Below are 21,112 nucleotides of genomic sequence, written 5' to 3'. Positions count from 1 at the left end.
TTCTCCACCACTTCAGTGGGCGATCCATATGCCAAATAGTATTTGCTCTGTCAGAAATCCAAGGCGGAAGTAGTAACACTTTATACAAAGATGACACTGTGATATGTGAGAGCTTCAAGGGACGGGCTGATGAGAAAGAAGAGTGTAAAATCCAATCCTCAAGCCTATTCTGAAGTTCCAAACGAGGTACCGGCAAGAATGGTTGAAGCATTGCTGAAATCCTATGCCATAAAGGACAATAATGAGCTCCCAAACCGTATTTGCTAGCAGCCATAGAAAAAGATAAAAGTGTGCCATCATCCTGAAGTACATCCGCCACAGATGAAATGCCTTTGAAGGAGAGCAGTAAACTGTAGCAGGCGGAAATGTCTGTACAGGCCATACACATGTACGGAATCCGTACGGAACTCTGACGGGCTGTACGGCAGGTGATAAATGCTCCAGATCACTGGTTTTTGGGCTCTGATGCAGCGCAACTGGGAGCTGAGGCTCACGGGCTTGTTGCGGGAGGCTCTTCTCTCTCTCACACACACTTTTTTTTTTTTTTTGGTGAGAAGAAATCTTTTATTGCTGTAAATTCTCTTACACACTTTTTTTTTTGGTGAAAGCAGATGACTATATTAACATAAAATCAATGTACATGACATTAGACTCCAAAGGAGAGCCCAATGAAAGAACTCAAAAACAGTGAGAGAACACTTCAAGGCTAGTAGCATCCAAGTCCCTTGCAGCAAAACTATCATGTAAGGATTGCTTGAGAGACATTCTGAAGAAAATATACGTTTGAGGAAACTGTTGACCCATCCTGGAATGCAGTCTCTGTGTCCAAATGGTCCATAGTACCCAAAAGTGAGTCCAGTGAAAGAAGAGGAGGAATGGAGACATCTGAGATGAGAGGCATCCAAACATCCAAAAGAGTTTCCCAAATCGGATAGAGGGAAACCGAAGCCGCAGCAAATGGGAAACATGAGTGATTAATAGGCAAGAGTGTGGGCAAGACCATAAGAGGTGAGGAACTATCTCGCGGTGATGAGAGCAACGGGGGCTGGAAGAGGGAGCAATGCGACGTGCTGCCAATTTCACCCCAATGGAAAAAGCTCCCACTATACATCTCCAAAAGAAAAGCCTTTGTTTTAATGGCAATTTGGCTTTCCAGATTTTCATGAGTTGTGATTGCCACCAAGATAAAGGCCTATCCAAGTTCCAAAGAGTGTTGGCATGCTTGTCAATCCATGGCGGTGGGAGAAGAAATCTGTAGACCTTCGAGGAGGTCAGATTATGCATTGAAAGCGTATGCATAGCAGGAGGTAAGGAAGTCAAATTCCAGTCCAGTAATCTGTCCTGTACAAACAGTGGAGGAACCGGAATAAATGGCTACAACATAGTTGAAAGTGTTTTCCAAATGGACCTATGATGCAGTCCCAAGGAGAATGTCCTGCAAGCTTGTGGAAATGAAAGCATACATCCTTGTTGATCCACAACATCGCCAACAAATCTTATGCCCAATTTCATGAGATTGTATGCTTTAAGAGGTGCCTGTAAAACGAGAGGCGATTCAAACACCTTGCTCCAATGGATGCTTTCCAAGCGAAAAGAATTACCATGATGAGAGGAAGCACCTGTCCATTTAGCATATGAAAGAATTCTCTTCCAATCATGAATAAAAGCAGTAGAAACAGGGCAACCAGGAATTTTCCCCTGAAATGTGGTCATGACTGCTTCCCAGTGATCTGTAATCCAATGCCCATATGCATGGGAAGTCATGTTTCCACACATAGCTGCTAGCATAATAGCCCATGGCTGTTTTTGCTGAAAGAAATCAGCAATCATAGTGCTCTTTCTTGCCAACATATGAACCTGGAGATTGAGAATATTCAGCCCCCCATGAGTCTTGGGTGAACAAATAGACTGCATTGGGAGTAGCTGCAAAGCCTTTTTGTGAGATTTGCTTTTCCAAAATATCATCAACATATGCTTGTGCAAGAAATGATTGTGCCCCTGGAATTTGCAAGCCATGAAGCTGTCCTGTGTCTGCAAGATAGTCCATGTGCAACAGTAACGGATGGGTAGCAATGGCATACAGTAAGGAACTAAGAGGGCATCCCTGTCTCACTGAGCGGGTCATAGTCCAAGTTCTTGACAATCCACACCAAGCAAGCACTGCGCCGTGGCCTGAGAATAGAGCCAGTAGATAATATGGACGAGCCGAGGGCCAAATCCCAATTTATGCATAGTCTGAGAAATAAAATCCCAATGGATAGTATCAAAAGCTTTCGCAATGTCTACTTGCAGAATGAGAACATCTTGTTTAGAATATTTGGCATACTCAATCGCAAGCAAAGCATTGGAGATATTGTCAGTGATCTGCCTTCTGGGGACAAACCCATACTGCCTAGGATGAAGTCCTGCTTGCAAAAGGAAGCGAACCCTGAGGACAATCATTTTAGCGATGAGTTTGTAAATAACAAGCATGAGAGATATAGGCCGCCAATCAGCCATCGTCTCACACAACCTTTTTTTGGGAATCTATTTGACCAAGCCATGCTTCCAGGATGGAGGAAGAGATTATTCTGCCCAAGCATGATTGATCATTAGAAGAAGAGTGTGCTTGAGATCACCCCAAAATGCACGGAAAAATTCAACAGTCAAACCATCCCAACCAGGAGAGTTGCTTTTACGTAGATGACACAAAGCATCATCCAGTTCACTAAGCATAAAAGGCTGCTCCAATGCATGAGCCTGTTCCCGAGACAATATGGGCTGGACATGCATAAGAAATTGAGACCTAGCTGCATTCACTTGTATCAAATGATCAGGCTGAAGAGAAAAGAGATGCTAGACATGACTAGAACATTGCAATTCCAATTTTGATTTGGAAATGGTCCAGGTGCCATCATCTTTCTTGATCCTGCAAATATCCCCCTTTCGCCTATCCGCGTGGAGACCTTTCAAAAAGGTCTTGGAGGAACAGCCCTTATCCAAAAGGGGTTTCATGCGAGCTTGGATTTGCCACTTCTTTAATTTGCGAAAATCATTTTGGTGAATGATATGAACCGCATAAGCACAAGAATCTTGTTCAGAAGAGGTAAGCTGTCTATGAGAACTGATTGCATCCATTTGCTGCTTGTGAGATTGAGCCCATTTCAGCTTGAGCCTGAGGTTACCCATGTAGCTCCGTCCATAATCTTGAATAACAGCCTGCAAGCGATGAGCAAGACTGACCCAAGCAAAATCCATATCCTCTTAAGCATGTGAGAGGAGGGGACGGACAGCCACTCGCACCATGTTCTGAAATTGCTGATGAAGCAAATAAGCACTGTTAACATGGAGCAGTCGACGACCAAAAAAAGGCATATCATATGTAAGACGTGCTATAGATAATGTCAAGCATACTGGAAAATGATCAGATAGCAAGAGGGAATGATCAACCCATAGTGTACATGTAAAATCAGCATACTGCTGAGCATGCAGCAAATACCATCTGTCAAGTCGAGCCCAGTAATGAGTAAAGGCATTGTGATGATATGTATAACCCATATCTCTGTCCCTCGTTGAGAGCCATAGATCTTCTGCATGCAGGGATGAGAGCATATCTTCCCAATGTCGAAGCTCAGTGGGGATCATGTGAGAACAATGAGTGGTATTGTCTTGAGTGGCAGGTGAGTTGTTAAAGTCTCCACACAAAAAAGCATTGGACAGCCATGGATATTGTTTGATGGAGACCCACATTTGAGCTCTAGTCGCAGAGGTTTGTGATGCATAAACAGATGCTATTTCATAGAGATCAGCCTGCCAAGTGCACCTGATCACCATCCATCGACCCTGAGGGTCATTGTAAGCAACCATGGGCTGCATATCATGTTTTACCAGCATGCAGACCCCCGAAAAGTGCATTGTACCAGCATAAAAAATATCATAACCAGCATAGTGACCTTGCTGACCAGCCAAGAAGTGTTGTTGTGTTCTTGTAAAGAGATCACATCGGGATGCATGCTATGTACATAATGCCAGAAAAGTCTCCACTTATTGACATTGCAAAGACCCTGAACGTTGTATGTGATGCAAGTAATTGAAGTAGACATAGAAGATATGTACAATCAAACCAAGAGCAGAGTAAAGTATAAGCTGTCAGGCCTCAGCCATGACATCAACATCCACCTGGCCTCCTGGATCATTAGCTCTATGATCCTCATCATTGTCGCATACAGGGATGCCCTTTTTTAACACATCAACCCACAGTTGGAAAGTGAGGCTGTCAGCAGGGGTAGAGGTCTGACCAGGGGTAGAAGTTGAAGCATCCCAATGGCGAGATTGTAGAGGATGTGGTTTGAGAGCGAATACCTTTTTGGGTTGCTGCCAGGCACCCTGGGGGGAGGCATGAGATTCTGAAATTTTGCCCTTGCCCTTATCCTTTTGCTTGGCTGAAACCTGAACCACATTTTCTTTAGAAGGGACAGATTTAGATGGCACATCACCCAGTTTAGTAGGCATAACCTTAGGCCCCGGGCCATAAGTTGGGGGGGAAGGATTTTCTGGAGCAATAGCTGTAGGTGGGAGCTGATGCAGGACTGCACGACACTGTGAAGCTAAGTGGCCAAACTTATGGCATGTGAAACAAGCACCTGCAAAGACTCCTCATTTCAAATCAAAATATTTTTCACCAAGGGGAACATCCTCCACTTCTACCGCAATAGGAGGGGTTGGGTGATTTGTATCCCAAAGAACGCAAAAGCGATTGCAATTACCCGAAGGACGGGGTGGGCATACAACTTGCCCCAAAGTAGCTGCCAAACTTGGTAACTCGGCCCTCATATAGTCCGGAAAATCCACTACCTCAACCCATACAGGGCAATGATGTCGAATGAGGCTGTGGTAATCCTTGTTTGGCGACCATGGCATGACATGCACCATTTTTCTGCCATAGAATAGAGGCGACATCTCCAGTATCTGCTGACGATATGAGGCATCCGAAAAATGCACTTCATAGAAACCTCTGGAAGCAAAGTATACTCCTTCAACAAAGCAGCCTCCCAACAATGCCTGAACCCACTAGGCCACATCATTTGCTGAAGGTAACTTTCCTGGGAAGAAAATGATGACTGCTTGCTGAGAGAACTTTCGAAGAGGAGCAACCAAGGAAGGCAGCTTCAACTTATACTTGATGGCTGGGGGAGGTTTGGCCCACTCCTTCCGGCTGTGCTGAAATTCATCTTTAAGCATGTTAAAAACATAGTGAGCATCTACGGAATCTGCAATAGAGAAATCAAGTTGCTATCTTTTGGAATCCCGGGACGAATCCTTGCGAGAGTAACTTTTAAACTGATCCTCCATAGAGGGAAACAGGACGGGATTGATGAAATTGCAGAGATGGGGTAGAACTGTACGGACGAAGTAAATAATGGAAGCAGAAACTGTACGGACTGTATGGAAAGTACAGGCTGTACGGTTGTACGGAAGACAGTCTACGAAGGGACTGAGATGTACGGAGAGGTGACGCAGGAACTGTATGGAGAATAAAGATGAACGGGGCTTCTGAAAGATGACGCAGGGGTTGTACGGAAGATGGAGATGAACGGAAGGGTGACGCAGTAACTGTACGAGAAAGGACAAAAGGTACGGAGGGGGAATCGAGGGACGAGAGCAGACAGGGACGGGGATGCCCAGTGAAGAAACTCGCCGAACGTACGGTGTCCGTACGGGTATACGGCGTCTGTACCACTGTACGGCGTCCGTACGAGACCTGACGCGGGCCTGTACGGGGGCTTGGGGAAGCTGAGCAGCAACGACCTAGCTCTCTCTCCACACACACACACACACACACACACACACACACACACATAAATTCTCTTACACACACACACACACACACCTCTACACACACACACACACACACCACACCTTTTTCCATGGGCAATCACAAGACATGTGGCCAGGCTGCATGCATGTGAAGCACAAATTGTCTTTCCAGGCTTGGATATGATTTGTATTCTCCACTTTTGTTCGCTTCTTATCAAAAGATGAGACTATGCGAACACAAGATGACCATGCATTGGTGGCAATCCCTTCAAATTTTGCTTGTATCCTGGGAAAGTTGCAGATTAGAAGGAGTGCAATTCGCCCTTCTCATCACAACAATGTTGTCATAGATTTTTGGCATGGTGAATGGCATCATTGAGGGAGTTCATTGTTTCTGAAGCATTTCCAGCTGGTTGCCAACACTGGGAACAAACATGGTTTCCTTCTGCAAAGGAGCCACAGTGCCTACTTGTGCAACCATATCCTTGAACTCATGGGTACAGTCATCGAGCCCCATTCCAGGTATGTGAATTATAAGGTGGTTGTAATTTTCAAACATGTCATCAAACAGCTGCATCGTGGGATACTTCTCTAAAACAGTCCAATCCTAGGCTTAGGAGCAAGGTCTCTCCACTAGCCTTGCCATTTAGATATAGTTGCATCTAAGTGAGACACCTGTCTTCCTTAAATTGGTGCATGTCAAAATATGATTGCCATTTATACAACCATGCATCTATGTACTCCTCGTCTCTCCAAAGAAACGTCAAGCTAAAAAGAAGGATGCTGAGAAACCATAGGAGTTGAAAGTCAAGCAGGACTCCCCTAAGTGAGAACGAGTTCTCCAAAAGATGAAACCGTAGTCAAATAAGATAACGTTGCTAATTCATGCTCAATGTGTCCTTATAGAACAATTAATTGATACCCTCCTAGAACTTGATAATAACCAGACTTGAAAGTATATTTATGACCTATTGACCTTACAAAGTAGAAGTAAAGTAATACATTATGGATGTTGGTATCATAGACCTCAAGTCTCTGCTCACTCGTCTTGTTTCCAGGCATTAAATAGCCTGTGTGTGCAGGCTTCCTTATGGGCATAAGTTCCACATCACTGGCTATTGAGCTCCCCTTAAAGGTGCTCTGTATGCCAATTTTGATGTTGCATTGCATGACCTGAAAGAAGATTCATGAGACTCCTGGCTTTTTCTGGAACTATCCAGGAGAAACAACCTAGACCCTAGGCGAGTGACCATAGGATGCACCCCCAAAGACAAGTCTGTTGACAATAAAGAGGACTTGGCAGCTATGTGAAGACTCACTCAGGTAAAAAGTATTTTATCTTACTCCATAATCAGCATTGTCTCTTTCCAGAGAAAAGGGAAAGCACATGTGAAGAAGAACTTAGAAGGGCGGCCAGTGACAAAAAGGGGAGGCGGGGGAGGGGGGCGGACATACTAGCAGGAAAGGAAAATTCATGGTCATAGAAAGTGAACAAAACGAAGCATTTGATTCATAATATGGATACGAGCTGTTTCTCTTCGCTTACAATCAGCTGGAATCCCTTCCACAAACAGTGTTGGTGAGGCATCAGGTGGAAGCAGCCCAGGTGCATTTTGAATGACAGGAAGCTGTTGTCTCCCAATAAAATCTTGTCTTGCATTAGTTGGACCTAAATTCCCAACCTGTCCTCTGGCGGTATCTGATCCCATCATGCGATTATCCTGAGCAATCATCGCGGGATTCTCCATGGCAGGAATACCAAAATTAGTCAAGCCACCACCTGTTGGCATATATGGTCTGATTCCTGGGGGAGGAGCAAGCCCAGGAACATCCGAGCCCATCACTCCAGGAGGCCCATACATATTCTGACACCACAGCAAACCAGGCCATGAGTGAAAAACAGAACAGTAATCAGTTTAAGTTTGAGGATTTCTCAGAATTTGTAATCTGCTTTTGCATTTCAACTGGCCAGATTATACATAAATTGGAAAGTTTTAGGCACTTCTCAATTTTCCACAAGCGAACAAAGACTGAGAGCGATACCAGATGCACCAATACAGCTAGACACCAAAGTAATTGACCAAAGCAAAAGGAAACCCTTGATTCATCCAACAAAGTGGAAAAAAACAATCAACATAACCCATTGACCATGTTGCATGTGGATTCTATTTCATGTGTAGATTGAGGTTTGATTCTTGAGCTCTTAAAAACTGGAAATTGGGACACAGCACACATAATCGACATGAATTCCCTTCCTTCAGCATCTTGAGGTCAGAACAAGCACCAACCATGAGCAATCAGTCAAACCTGACAAGCAGAAGCCACACTGCAAAGGTGATTTTTGAGAAACTGCCTTAGGACAGGTAGGCAAGACTCTCTATGACGCCATTTTCATTGAGACACAAGCTCTTTCTGTAGCGAGTCGCTGAGCTCAGGGTGATCTAAACTCCAAGTTCAGAATAGCACAACCTCTAGGTGTCATGGCAAAAATGCCTTAAGTATTGCTCTACCCATTTGTTCACCATTTTAGACTGACTATGCTATGCTAGGGGTGAGTAAAGTACCCACTGCTGCTATCAATAATTCTTGCCAAAAATGACCGATAAGTTTTGCATCTCTGTTTTATTATTGACAATCTCTTGAGGAAATCCACGATGCTTAAACATGTGATCAAAAGGCAACCTATGATGCTTAATACCAGTGTTGAGGGAATGCATTCTTCTCCTGTGGAAGGTCATACAGGGGTCACAAGGACATAAGAGAGGATAAGGGAGAGTTTCTTCTGGGAAGTTCTGTAGAAAGATGAAGTGAAATATGTTGCTGAATGTTTGCCATGTCAGCAAAATAAAGTGTACAGCAAACTACCAGGTCTTGGTAGGTATGAAATGGGCTTGTTTTGTCATCCTGTCCACCACTACATAGATGTTGTCCCATCCTCTATCTGTACAAGGAAGCCACGTGATGAAACCCATAGCTACGTCTGCCCATTTTCCCTTTGGAATGTGTGATGGCTGCAACAAACCAAGTAGCCGCCTATATTGTGAGTCTGGAACCAAATAAACTTTGTTCCAGAACCACAACAAGCCATTATGCAATTTAAATTCCAGATGATCTTGACATGAGGGCCTCTGCAAATCTGAAAAGATGGCTGCTGTCTTTGAATTCTGCATGTACTCTTATTGAATGCCATGTATGCAAGTCTAGTAAAATTGTAGAGACTACCGAAAATGTGCAAGCCCACATCCTGGACCAAGCATATGCAACCACATTTTCTTTCCCGTTCGATACTCAAAGTCAACATCATAGGACTGCTACACGCAACCATCCCTTTTGCTAAGCCAACAGGTTGGGCTGCGCAAGGAAAAGTCCGAGTGTTCTATGATCAGTTTTGACTTTAATTTTGTTCCCGTATAGGTCATGATGCTACTTTTTGAAGGCATGTAAGTTGGCCAACATTTCCTGATCATAAACATGGTAGGTGAGCTCTTTGATAAATTTCTTGCTCTCAAAAGCTATCACACGCCTTAGAAGAACAGCTCCCAAGCCTTTGCCACTAGCATCTACCTCCACAACCAGGACCATAAGAAATCAGGGCATAAGAACATAGGGCTTGAGTCAATGCAAATTTCAGGTCTTCAAAACTGCCCTTCTTCAAGAGGTCCGTAGCAGGTCCTCTTGGCGAATCTGTATAAATCATCTGTAGTCCAAGGCAAGACCCAAACCTCTCAGCTGGGTGGGGTTTAGTAGCCATGGCCATCTCCTCATGCATTTCGATTTTGTGGGGTCCACCAAAATCCCATCTCTGCCCACAATGTGCCCCCAGGTATTCAACCTCTTCTGCCATAAAGATGCACTTGTTCGCTTTTGCATAGAGGCGATGCAGCTTCAAATTTCCAGCAATTCTTTGGCATACTCAATGTGCTCATGTTTGTTTTGCTGTAAATGAGGATGTTATCAAAGAAAACCAGCACACATTGGAAGAGAAGTGGCTGCAATATTTCATTCACGAGTGCCTAAAAGGTGGCCGGTGCATAGTCAACCCGCATGGCATTACCTTGAACTCATACAAATATCTTTTTGTATAGAAGATTGTTTGTGCTCATCACCCTCTTTCACCCTGATCTGTAGCCGAACCTCAGACCTATTTGATGCTAGCTAGATCTCGGATCTACCTTTGTGAAGATTTGAGCACCCTTAAGCTCATTCAACAGATCATCAATTCTGGGATTGCATCGGTGCTTCCCGTTGCGGATGGACGTTGTGGCTTGTAGACATACAAAGGGTGGTGAACCTTGTGTGATAAACCATCGAGCGGTTCCAACTCCGTGATGACTTGATCCTAGGGGTTGTGAGCTGCTCTAGATGGGTGCGTTCCAAAGCGGGTGATTCGACCGTAAATGATATCGTCTTTGGATGGCAAGACATGCCTCGGCCCTTGTAGGTGAGCACGGCCTGCCCTCCCGGGGTGGGTCGCTTCCCATAGCGGCATGCCACGTCGCGTGCGGAGTTGGAACACACGGCTCGCACCCTTCGTGTATTCAAGGATAGGTATATGGTTGATCCTGCCAATAGTCATATTCTTGTCTCAAAGATTAAGCCATGCATGTGTAAGTATAAACTCTCTTGTACTGTGAAACTGCGAATGGCTCATTAAATCAGTTATAGTTTCTTTGATGGTACCTACTCGGATAACCGTAGTAATTCTAAAGCTAATACATGCACCAACTCCCGACTTCCAAAAAGGACGCATTTATTAGATAAAAGGTCGATGCGGACTTGCCCGATAACGCCATGAATCATGATAACTTCCCAAATCACATAGCCTTTGCGCCGACAATGCTTCATTCAAATTTTTGCCCTATCAACTTTCGATGGTAGGATAGAGGCCTACCATGGTGGTGACGGGTGACGGAGAACTAGGGTTTGATTTCAGAGAGGGAGCCTACATCCAAGGAAGGCAGCAGGGGCACAAATTAACCAATCCCGACATGGGGAGGTAGTGACAATAAATAACAATACTACAATCTAAATCCCTTAACAAGGATCCATTGGAGGGCAAGTCTGGTGCCAGCAGTGCGGTAATTCCAACTCCAATAGCGTATATTTAAGTTGTTGCAGTTAAAAAGCTTGTAGTTGGAGCTCGGGGTGGGGTGAATGGTCCGCCTCTTCTGGTGTGCACCGGTCACTCCATTCTTTTTGTCGGGGACATTGAAAAAATTAGAGTGCTAAAAGCAAGCCTATGCTTTGAATACATTAGCATGGAATAGGGACATTTGGGGGCAATCGTATTTCATTGTCAGAGGTGAAATCCTTGGATTTATGAAAGATGAACTACTGCGAAAGCATTTGGCCAAGGATGTTTTCATTAATCAACAATGAAAGTTGGGGGCTCAAAAACGATCGGATACCATCCTTGTCTCAACCGTAAACGATGCCGACTAGGGATTGGCGGATGTTACTTCGATGACTCCGCCAGCACCTTATGAGAGATCAAAGTTTTTGGGTTCTGAGAGGAGTACGGTCGCAAGGCTGAAACTTGAAGGAATTGATGGAAGAGCACCACCAGGAGTGGAGCTTGCGGCTTAATTTATTAGGTCCAGACATAGTAAGGATTAATAGATTGAGAGCTCTTTCTTGATTCTATGGGTGGTGGTGCATGGCCGTTCTTAGTTGGTGGAATGATTTGTCTGGTTAATTCTGTTAACGAATGAGACCTCATCCTGCTAACTCGTTACACGAAGGATCCTCTTCGTGGCCAACTTCTTAGAGGGACTATGGCTGTCTAGGCCATGGAAGTTTGAGGCAATAACAGGTTTGTGATGCCCTTAATTGTTTTGGGCCGCACGTGCGCTACACTAATGAATTCAACGAGTTTACCAAACCGAGAGACCGGTGTAATCTTTTGAAATTTCATTGTGATGGAGATAGATCATTGCAATAATTGATCATCAACAAGGAATTCCTATTAAGCGCGAGTGATCAGCTCGCGTTGACTATGTCCCTGCCCTTTGTACACACCGCCCGTCGCTCTTACCGATTGAACGGTCCGGTGAAGTTTTTGGATTGCGGCAACACCGATGGTTCGCCGCCGGTGACGTTGTGAAAATTTCATTAAGCCTTATCATTAGAAGTCGTAAGAAGGTTTCCATAGGTGAACCTGCGGAAGGATCATTGACACGCATCCTTGAGAAATACAGTGAACCGTGGACGTAACGTCGAGGGGTCGCGTCCAAAGGCGCAGCCATCGGCACCACGCCCTCCGCCAAAGTTGGATGAAAGCAGGTGTGGTGTCGAGCCGGGGCGCCCTGTTGGCTGCACGGTGTCCACCCAATCGATGTCTTGACTCTACCTGATAATGTTCGAATTGCCCATATGATGTCTTGGCTATAGGATAGATCAAATAATCATCTGAACAACCGGGCCCGTGGTACAATGTCAAAGGCTTTCCAAAAATCCACAAAGCGTGTAATTAACTCTCTGCTTCCATGCTCGGGCCTCCTCAATGATAGCTCTCAATGTGCAGATGTAGTCCATTGTAGCGTGATCTACCCGAAAGCTTGCTTGCCCCATCGCTCTGAATTCCTCACACTCCACAACTCTTGGTGGTGAATAAATCTTGGACATAACATGTCCGATCACGATAGTCCTGTAGTTTTTGGACTCATGGGACTCCCTATCTTGTGGATTGGGATTATGCTGTTGGGTCCAGGTATGGGGGAAACAGGTGCAAACTGCTTCATTGAATAGTTTTGCCAAGATCGGGGCTAGGGTACCAATCCCATGTCCAATGTATTCAATGCATAGCCCCTCAAGATCTTTGGCTTGGCCATTGTGTAGCTTGAGAGTTGTGTTTGATATCATCAGTGGTGAAGAATAAGCAGGAATAGGGCACAGTACATGCGGGAGATCTGGTGTAGGCTGATAAGAGATGCCATAAAGTGTGTGCATAAATGTGCCGCCAATTGTCCACGGATGGCCAATTTGCTTTTCAGGCAGCTCTTCATTGCTTGGCTGAGAATGATCAAAGTTAAGAAAATGGCAGCTTCACTCTCATCAGAAAGCCATCTAGGATACGGGCTGCTCATCCAAGGCTTCTTTAAAATCCTTCATACTTCCCGCTGCATGCATTTTTCTGTATCGGGTGCTGCGTCAGAACGGCTCATGAACTATGAATAGGAAGCGGCTTGATGATGTGGTGCAGAAATATTATTCTCATATGTTTGCAGCCCCCTCCTGCTCTACCTATACAGGTTGATGCCCGCAATGTTTTTCTTCGAAATGTTCAACCAATTCTCTCCCAAAAGGATGCACATAAGCTAAAGCTGCCTTTTACTGATCAAGAATTGAAAGTGGCATTGTCTGAGTTGGGGTGCTCCAAATCCCTTGGTTGGGAGTTGATTTTTTAAACGAATTTTGAGATCAGCTAATTAATAATGCTTGGCTCTCTCGCACTATGCCTTCATCGTGGAAAAGCATTTGATTCCAAAAAAGCCTTTATGCCAATTTCCCGGCCGATCACTCTGATGCCTGTGGTATATAAGTTGATTTCTAAAATGTTGGCCTTGCGCTATATGAGCTTACACCCGGTTTTGTGCCCTGTAGGCAAATCATGGGTAATATTGTGAATGCTTACGTGAGCATTGAATATGCCAAATACACCCATCAAGATGTTTTGATCATGCAAGTGGGCATTGAAAAAGCATTTGACACTGCTAGACTTTCTTGCAGATGTTATGCGACAGATGGGCTTTGGACCCACGATGCAAAATGTGGTTTACTGGCTTTATGAAGATGCCACAGCTTGTTGCCTTTTATTTAATGCCCTCTCTTCGTCTTGGACTTTGGGCCACTTTCTACGTCAAGGCTGTCCTTTTAGTGCCTTGCTTTATGCAATCACCACTCATACATTGTTGATGCATATGGATGCCTAAGTTTTGCAGTAGTGTTTGCATGGTATTGAGTTTCCTGAGGGCACTCCTTTTGTGTGCCAAGCTTATGCTGATGATTCCCTTTTCTTTCTATTGAACTCGAAAAAAGATGTTAGACATCTTATGCAAGCGGCTTGATTTGTTTGGTATTGCAGCAGGACTGAAAGAAAATTTCAGTAAATCAAAACTTCTGCCTCTGCATGACTATTATTGGCATTGCCTTTTATGGCTTGGCCTCTTGCTCCCTCTTGATCAGGTGGTGCACCATTTGGGTTACCTATTGGATGGCATATCTCTTTGCTGCAAGAGAGACTTTGTACAAAAGTTTTTTGGTAGCCTGGATTATTGGAAATTGTCTACTTGGCTGCTGCACATTTGCCTTCGGATTGTGCAGCCAATTCTCATGGCATATGTACAGTTTTATTTGCCGCTAGACATTCAAAAATTTATCGCCAAGGTTATGAAATGCCTTTGGCGCACCATACATGATCATAAGGCACTCCATCGTTTGTTCGCCCATGATGCCTGGGGGTTTGAACATTCACAATATTCACACTCATATGCTAGCTCGCAAGGCCACGCTCTTGTCTCCCTTTTGGACCAGCATCAGCCATGGGCTCTCGTGCTTTCCTATATGGTTGGCTCTCTCTGTACAGATGCTTTCGGCCATTGGATTCCTGCTATATCTGATGTTATTTTTGGCCACTTCCATGGTCATATTCCTGGCTATCCCTTTCTTCTCACCTGCTTCATAATTGGCATCAGCTTCTCGCTTATTTGCCTTGGTCGGGTCAGCCTCCAAATCCTGGCAACACCAACAGTTTGAACAATTTCACTGGAGTTGCATGTTTGCTCCCCCTTTAGTCCACTTCAGCTTTGAAAGGCATATGTTTTACATCGTTTGGCTGTCTCTACAATGGAGGATGTGGTGGATGATCAAGTTGGAATCTTTCTTTTACTCAGGCATCACAGGCCTATTTGGCACATTCTCTCCACTATGCTGCAACCCTTTCAGCTTGTACCCCGGCTGTTAACTACTCTTCCTCTATTGGGTTTAGAAGTTTGATGGAGCACTTCCTAGTTACTCCCCCTTCTCAGTTGCATATCTTTCTAACCAAGAAAGCCTATCATCTATTAATTCCACAGCCATGGATCCAAGAGTATGGAAATCATTTTTGGCATCTTAACAAGTCTCTTACTCGGTGGAAGGTTTGTCTTCGGCATGTCTAAGAGAGTAAGTTTCCTCTCAAGCAGCAAGTTTTCTTGTGGTGTTGGGCATTACCAGTGGGATTTTTGTTGGCTGCCAAGAATATCGCTTCTTCGGCATGCCCTACTTGTTCACATCTGAGGGAGACCGTGCTGCATCTTTTTTGGACCTGCCCTACCGCTCATGATTTCTTCTCGAGCTGAGGACTCGTCTTCATGCTTGTTTTCTCAGGATTTGTTTTGGCAGGGAATTCTAGTTGTTTGGCAGATATGCCTCCATGCCAAACTATGATCAGTTCTTTTGCTGGTGTCGCTATTGGGCTCTGTGGTCATTATATTGTGCTCGTAACATTCACCCATACGAGCACTCTTTGGTGGATGTTTATCATTTCTCATGTTCATCCTTGCATCGCTCTCTTCAGAATGCACATTGTCTTGGAGACCTTCCTCTAGCCCGGTTAGAACTCTTTCATTCTTGCTTTTAGTTTCTCAATGATAAATGTTCCACTTTGGACAGCTATGAATGTACATTTTTTTGAATGAAATATTGCTTCTTACAACAAAAAAGTGTGTTTAAGTGTGCTAAATGGTCGGATCAGTGATACAAGATGTGGACCTCGGCTTGAGAAACTTCCATAAAAAATCCTTCAAAGTATTACTTAGCAAAATGTTCAATACTTCTTCCTCATTTTGATGGATAAAGTCTCTCTTCTTCCAACGGACTAGACGATGATACTCTCTCTTCTTCCGATGGACTAGAAGACGATACTCTCCTTTGGTCTCTATATAAATCGAAAGTGATGCTTGGTCTCAAGTCTGAGCTGGCAACGCACGCCTTACACTTGTCATTGCACTATCTATTGTGGGACACTGATGCAACAGGTGGTGGACAGGTGGATCTAGTGGTGTGAGGGAAGAGCTAGATGGCAGCATCATGTAGGGAACAAGTGATAAGTGTGGCTCTGTCCTCTAGAAGAGGGATATCATCGAAATCCTCGAGCATAGTATTAATGAAGGATGCCCATATGGCGTGATAGGAATCATCGATCTATGGACACTTGGGAGATACCTGCCTCATATAAATCAATGTCAAGAAATATAATCAAGTATGCCGAAATTCAATTATCGGTTCTTGATGGTCAGCGGTCCTAGCATTGAAGTCTCCAGGGGGAGCTTCCCCACGACTCAAAAAATTCCATGATATCCATATGGCAATGTGTCTCCCTCCTCGTGAAGCTCCCTAGCGAAATCTGAGATCTTTGGAGAAAAGGAGCAGACTGCAATGAAATTATATCTCAATGATGGACTCTTGATCCAAATCTAGATGGATCATGTCTCTCCATGGTGATCATCACCATGACAGACTTGAAATGGTCCATAGTACCGCATCTTCAGTTTGGTGTACACCTTATCCTTGCATTTCATACGCTTAAGTCTTGCTTTCTGATGAAAATGCAACAGCACCCGATCACCTTCTTTCAAAACCAACTCAAGCCCATGACAATTGGCAGGCTTTTCTGGAGGGCTTCCTTCACCTTCTTATAGGCTGCATCCAAACTTTCCACAAACCAATTTGCTTCAAGATCTTTTCTTTCGTGTGCAAAATGGAAGGTACCTTTCTTCCACCCTTTATTATTTCAAAGGGTGCTTTTCCTGTGGATATCAAGGTGGGAAGGAGGGGGGGGGGGGGGGGGCGGCGAGGAGGACTGGGGCAAGAAAGGAGACATTATGTGAGTGGCAGATCCTAGAGGAGAAAGAGCCGAAGACCTGGGGTGAGTTGGGGAAGGACGTCTGAGAATCTTGAGGGCTCTGGTGCTCAGGCTAAGAATGATCATACCGAGGATGAGGGCTGCTAGGGAAGCCCTCCCCCACGCTCTCCTCATTGGGGGGCTTACAAATGGGGAGGTGACCACTGTATTTCCAACTCTCTCTCTCTCTCTCTCTCTCTCTCTCTCTCTCTCTCTCTCTCTCTCTCTCTCTCTCTCTCTCATATTTATCGTTGTTATCACCCATGATCTAAGCGAAGGGAGGCATAGCTGTCGTTGATTGCTGCCGATCACTCGCCATTGCTGATCGCTACCCCCGCCACCACCCTCCTGCTAACTTCCTGCAAGCTCCCCACTAGCCCCCCCCCTTGCTACCCCCCACTACCATCTAGCATCCCGCTACCCCCCCACTATGTTGCTGAACCTCCTTGCTGCCCTACTGCAACCTCCGCGCTAGCCCCCCGTGACCTGCCGCCTACTCTCCCGCTTCCCCCCCCCCACTAGCCTCCTGCCTACCTACCAAAACAAACTCGCTACCCTGCTGCAACCCCCTTGCTAGCCTCTTGCTACCCCCTTGCTACCCTCCCGCCTACCCTGCTGCAACCCCCCTGCTACCCTCTAGCGCTCCACAACCTCCCCTTTTGAGCCTTTCTAGTCCGGTTTTTTTATCTCGCCCCTTTCGTGAATCTTATTAAAAAAAATCCTGCTGCACCAGAAAAAAACAGCAGAGAGTGAGATGGAACCAACATGGCCAAAGAGGGGGAAGGGTGGTGGGGGAGAGAGAGAGAGAGAAAAGAAAGAAAGAAAGAAAGATATATTAATGTCCACGGGAGGCCTCGCGGACCTATGGGACAAAGTACACAGAAAAGCAAACTCATACAAGCCTTAGTGGGCTGAAGCAAAGGGCACGCTAGGACCCTTACTAAGTACTAATCTATGCTAACAAAGTCATAATCATGAATAGAAATAGTCGGCTGCAACTGCATAGTGGGCCAGATCAATCTATCCAGTATCAGGAGCAAAGTCACTAGCGTTGCCCTATGCCCTGCAATCATCGTAGTCACAAAACTACTATAGCTCCGAGGGAGCATTCCCAGCAATAGCCTTGCCATCCTAGTCACGCTCGTCCTTTGACAAAGTGCCGCTAGCTGATCCCGCACCACCTTGATCTTGGTGATGTGTTCTTTGTACCGATTCCCCTTCATCTTCCTCATGCCGTACAGCTCTCCCTCAAGTTCCAAGATTCTCTCCTCATTGTCGAGCTCATACATATCCCTCAATGTCGTCCAAGCCTGTTCACCATCTAAATATGAGGCAGCACCATATCCGCCTACTCATACCCACAATGATAGCCAAGGCTTCCGCATCCCGGATCTGCCATGCTCTCACTAATAAAGGGTCCGCTGGCGTTATCACCACCGAAGTTTATGTGGCTCGAGTAGTTACGGTGGCCTGAGGCAACAGCTCTATACCCATTGCAATCCCCCATGAATCCCTCAACACTAACTGGCCCCGAACCTTCATTTTCCACAACGGGTAATTGGTCACGTTAAGCTTGCCTGTCTCACCAAAATTTGGGATCTGGTATCTATTGGCCATGATAATGAGCTGAAAGAGGTAAATATTTTCAAAGTGTCATACACCTGTCTTAAACCTGAGCCTCCCACCTGAGTACAACCCTTATGCCTGCCTGAACCTGAGCCTCCCCCCTGGATACAATCCTTCAAACACCGAAGCTAATTCCTCTAAGCAATGAATCAAGGTCGTCCTTCAGCAAGGTCCTTGCCTTGAAGCTCCACTTCCCGAGAACTTCTGTCAAGGCTCTGATACCATGTTAGAAAATAAAATCCCTACAAAGAGTATCCCGCAACGGAAGACTTATAGATGGGCCCAAGAATTACACACAAAAGCGTCACACTATGGAATCAAGCTTCATCAACATGTGTGTACTCCACAACCATTCATGTGTGTGCAAGCCAGTAAATAGACTGTGCTCAAAGACAAATATCGAAGCAACACTTATATATTTCCATCCGTCCAAAACCGAACACATAACAATACCAAAATGTCCTCCTACTATATGCGTGGCACCTCTAGATCTTGTAGCCCGCATGCTCCACTGAGCATATGTAGACTCTCTATCCAAAGGATCTCTTCCACCTTACTGTCTGGATACCAGCCTACGTGGGCTGCCACTCTAGCTAAGTTTGCAGCTTCGTCTGGGTCACCTTCTCGCCGACTTTTAGGTCTGTAGCAGCGGACCTGGTTGGCTGGCTCCAACCAGCCCAACCAGGCCCTATAAAAGGGCAAGGGGCTTGCCCCCTTCATCCTTTTTACCGCCTCTTCAACCCCTTTGCTGCTGCACTCCTGCCAGGCCCTCTCCAGCCCCGTACAGCCTTGAACCCTGCTCCGCATACCTCCGGAGGTACAGTCTTTGCACAGTCCTTACTCCTGCTGATGTCAGCACCACCTGTCCCGGGCCTGCATCCCTGCGCAGTTCTTGCTCCAGCCAGTCCCCGGCGACCACGTGGCATACCCACAGTCCTGCCCTCCATGCAGCCTCATAACTTCTTGGCCTACATGGCAGTCCATGCACTGTCCATGTGGCAGCCCCATGTGTGTTCTCGTGTTTGCCTTGACGTGCTGCCCATGTAGCAGCCCCCTCTTTTTGTTTTTCTCTCTGGGTGTGTTGCCCACATGGCACCCAATCAGATGCCCCATGTGGCAATCCTAACCCTAGGTCCACCTCCCCCACGCTCTCCTCATTTGGGGGCTTATAAATGGGGAGACCACTGTATCTCTCTCTCTCTCTCTCTCTCTCACACACACACACACACACACACGCACATATTTATCGTTGTTATCACCCATGATCTAAGCGGAGGGAGGTATAGCTGTTGTTGATTACTCGTCGTTGCTGATCGCTACCCGCGCCACCACCCTCCCGCTAACCTGTGGCAACCTCCCCACTAGCCCCCACTAAGCATCTACCTCCAATTCTAAGTCTCGACTCTCCACTCTCCATCTCCAACAAGTGACGAGGCTCAAGCTGCATCAAGCATCTTCATCTCTCTCCCTCTTTATCTCCATCAAGCACCTATATTACATGTTTGTACAAGTTTTAAAGCTTGTACAAGTACCTACTCCAAAACTCTTAAATCTTTGTCTTTTTTTTTGGGTATCGAACATACCATCGGACGTACGCCTAATATTTTTTAGTTCGTTTAGTACCGCACTAACATCGAACGGTACGCATCGAACGTGATTGTACGTGTCAACCATGGCCTCAACCTCATGCATGTCACATAATGTGCATATGCGCCTCTCCCTGGGTAAGCGCTCTACTATGCCGCTCTCAATACGAAGTCTATGTGAAGAGACCCAGAACTGCCCAATAGAGATCCTCAGTGAGTGGGGTAAGTAGATCCGTGTGTATCTTGGTGGGTCAAAGGTCCGGAATGTGTAGCTGTAAGAGATGCTCACAGATAACCTAGTTAACCTCACGTGATAGCAGGGGAGAAAACGGAGCATCCATGCTGTACTGGAAGGGAGGGAGTCTATCCATGTGGAGCCTCAGTCGCTCAAACAATCTCTCTGTGCGTGCATACTAGCATCTTTGGTCCCCTCCTGCTGAAAGTACCATAGAAGAGTACAGTGCTAGCCATGATAGCCTGCTGCATCTAGAAGTGTAATCCCCATCCTCCCTGACTTAGTACAGATACATGATGACCTGAAATGCAGCATCTAGCTGTAATGGGGATGACCCAAACTCAGCCTAAATGACCTGGTGAGGAACGGATGGCTTACCGCGAATCATCCATGATAACATGAGAACCTGTAACTACTCCACACGAGCCCACTTTGTATCCAACACGTCTGGCCCCCAACAGGGGCTGCCATACATCCCTGCTGGGCGGACCAAGGAGTCAAAAAGCAACCCCTTGGTCCGTGGATCCTGAAAGTGCAAGCGGAAGCACTACCTCTCTAGTCTAGCCAATGAAGCATATCCTCTGCCCAAGCGTGCCTACATCGCAGGTCTCATAGTGAAGATAGGTCCGGAGAAGACAACCCCAAGATACGTGTGATGAAACTATCTCAACAAGTGACCCATCAAATGTGAACAGCTCCTCGCATGACGGCTCGAGATGTATTGAAGATCATAACCTGGTTGACCTTCAAATCATGAGACTCGCAAAAGGACTATAGTGCGTCAAGGTGTCTCTGGAGCCCCTCTGCTGAGGAAGACAAAAGAGCCATGTCATATGCATAAAGCAATATCCGGATCAGCATGTCCGCAAGAGAGCAACCAACTCTCCCTAGGACTTCTCCGTGGCTAGAAAAGTCAACAATGGACTGATAAAGAGCTGCAAACGGAGATGTCTCATCCTCATCTCGAGTATCTCTAGCAAAGTGGGA

At 45.7% G+C, this 21,112-nt stretch overlaps 1 protein-coding gene and 1 pseudogene across 10 annotated transcripts in view; one reads left to right on the top strand and one right to left on the bottom strand.

Annotated features, from left to right (window-relative positions):
* Window positions 1-21,112, bottom strand: part of LOC147893185 (RNA-binding protein 1-like) — a 93,341-nt gene that overhangs the window by 41,165 nt on the left and 31,064 nt on the right. For all 10 annotated transcript variants that reach the window (XM_087385927.1, XM_087385936.1, XM_087385928.1 and 7 more), the window contains one exon: window positions 7,322-7,661. In XM_087385927.1, the coding sequence (XP_087242053.1) occupies window positions 7,322-7,661 (340 nt within the window). The remainder of the gene's footprint in view (window positions 1-7,321; window positions 7,662-21,112) is intronic.
* Window positions 10,346-11,970, top strand: LOC147893186 (18S ribosomal RNA; annotated as a pseudogene).

Source organism: Dipteris shenzhenensis, chromosome 15, assembly GCF_047967505.1.
Source record: "Dipteris shenzhenensis isolate YYH24624 ecotype China chromosome 15, Dip_SZ_1.0, whole genome shotgun sequence".
Classification (NCBI taxonomy): Eukaryota; Viridiplantae; Streptophyta; class Polypodiopsida; order Gleicheniales; family Dipteridaceae; genus Dipteris; species Dipteris shenzhenensis.
Note: the sequence above shows the minus strand (reverse complement) of the source record. Positions and strands in the feature narration are given on the sequence as shown.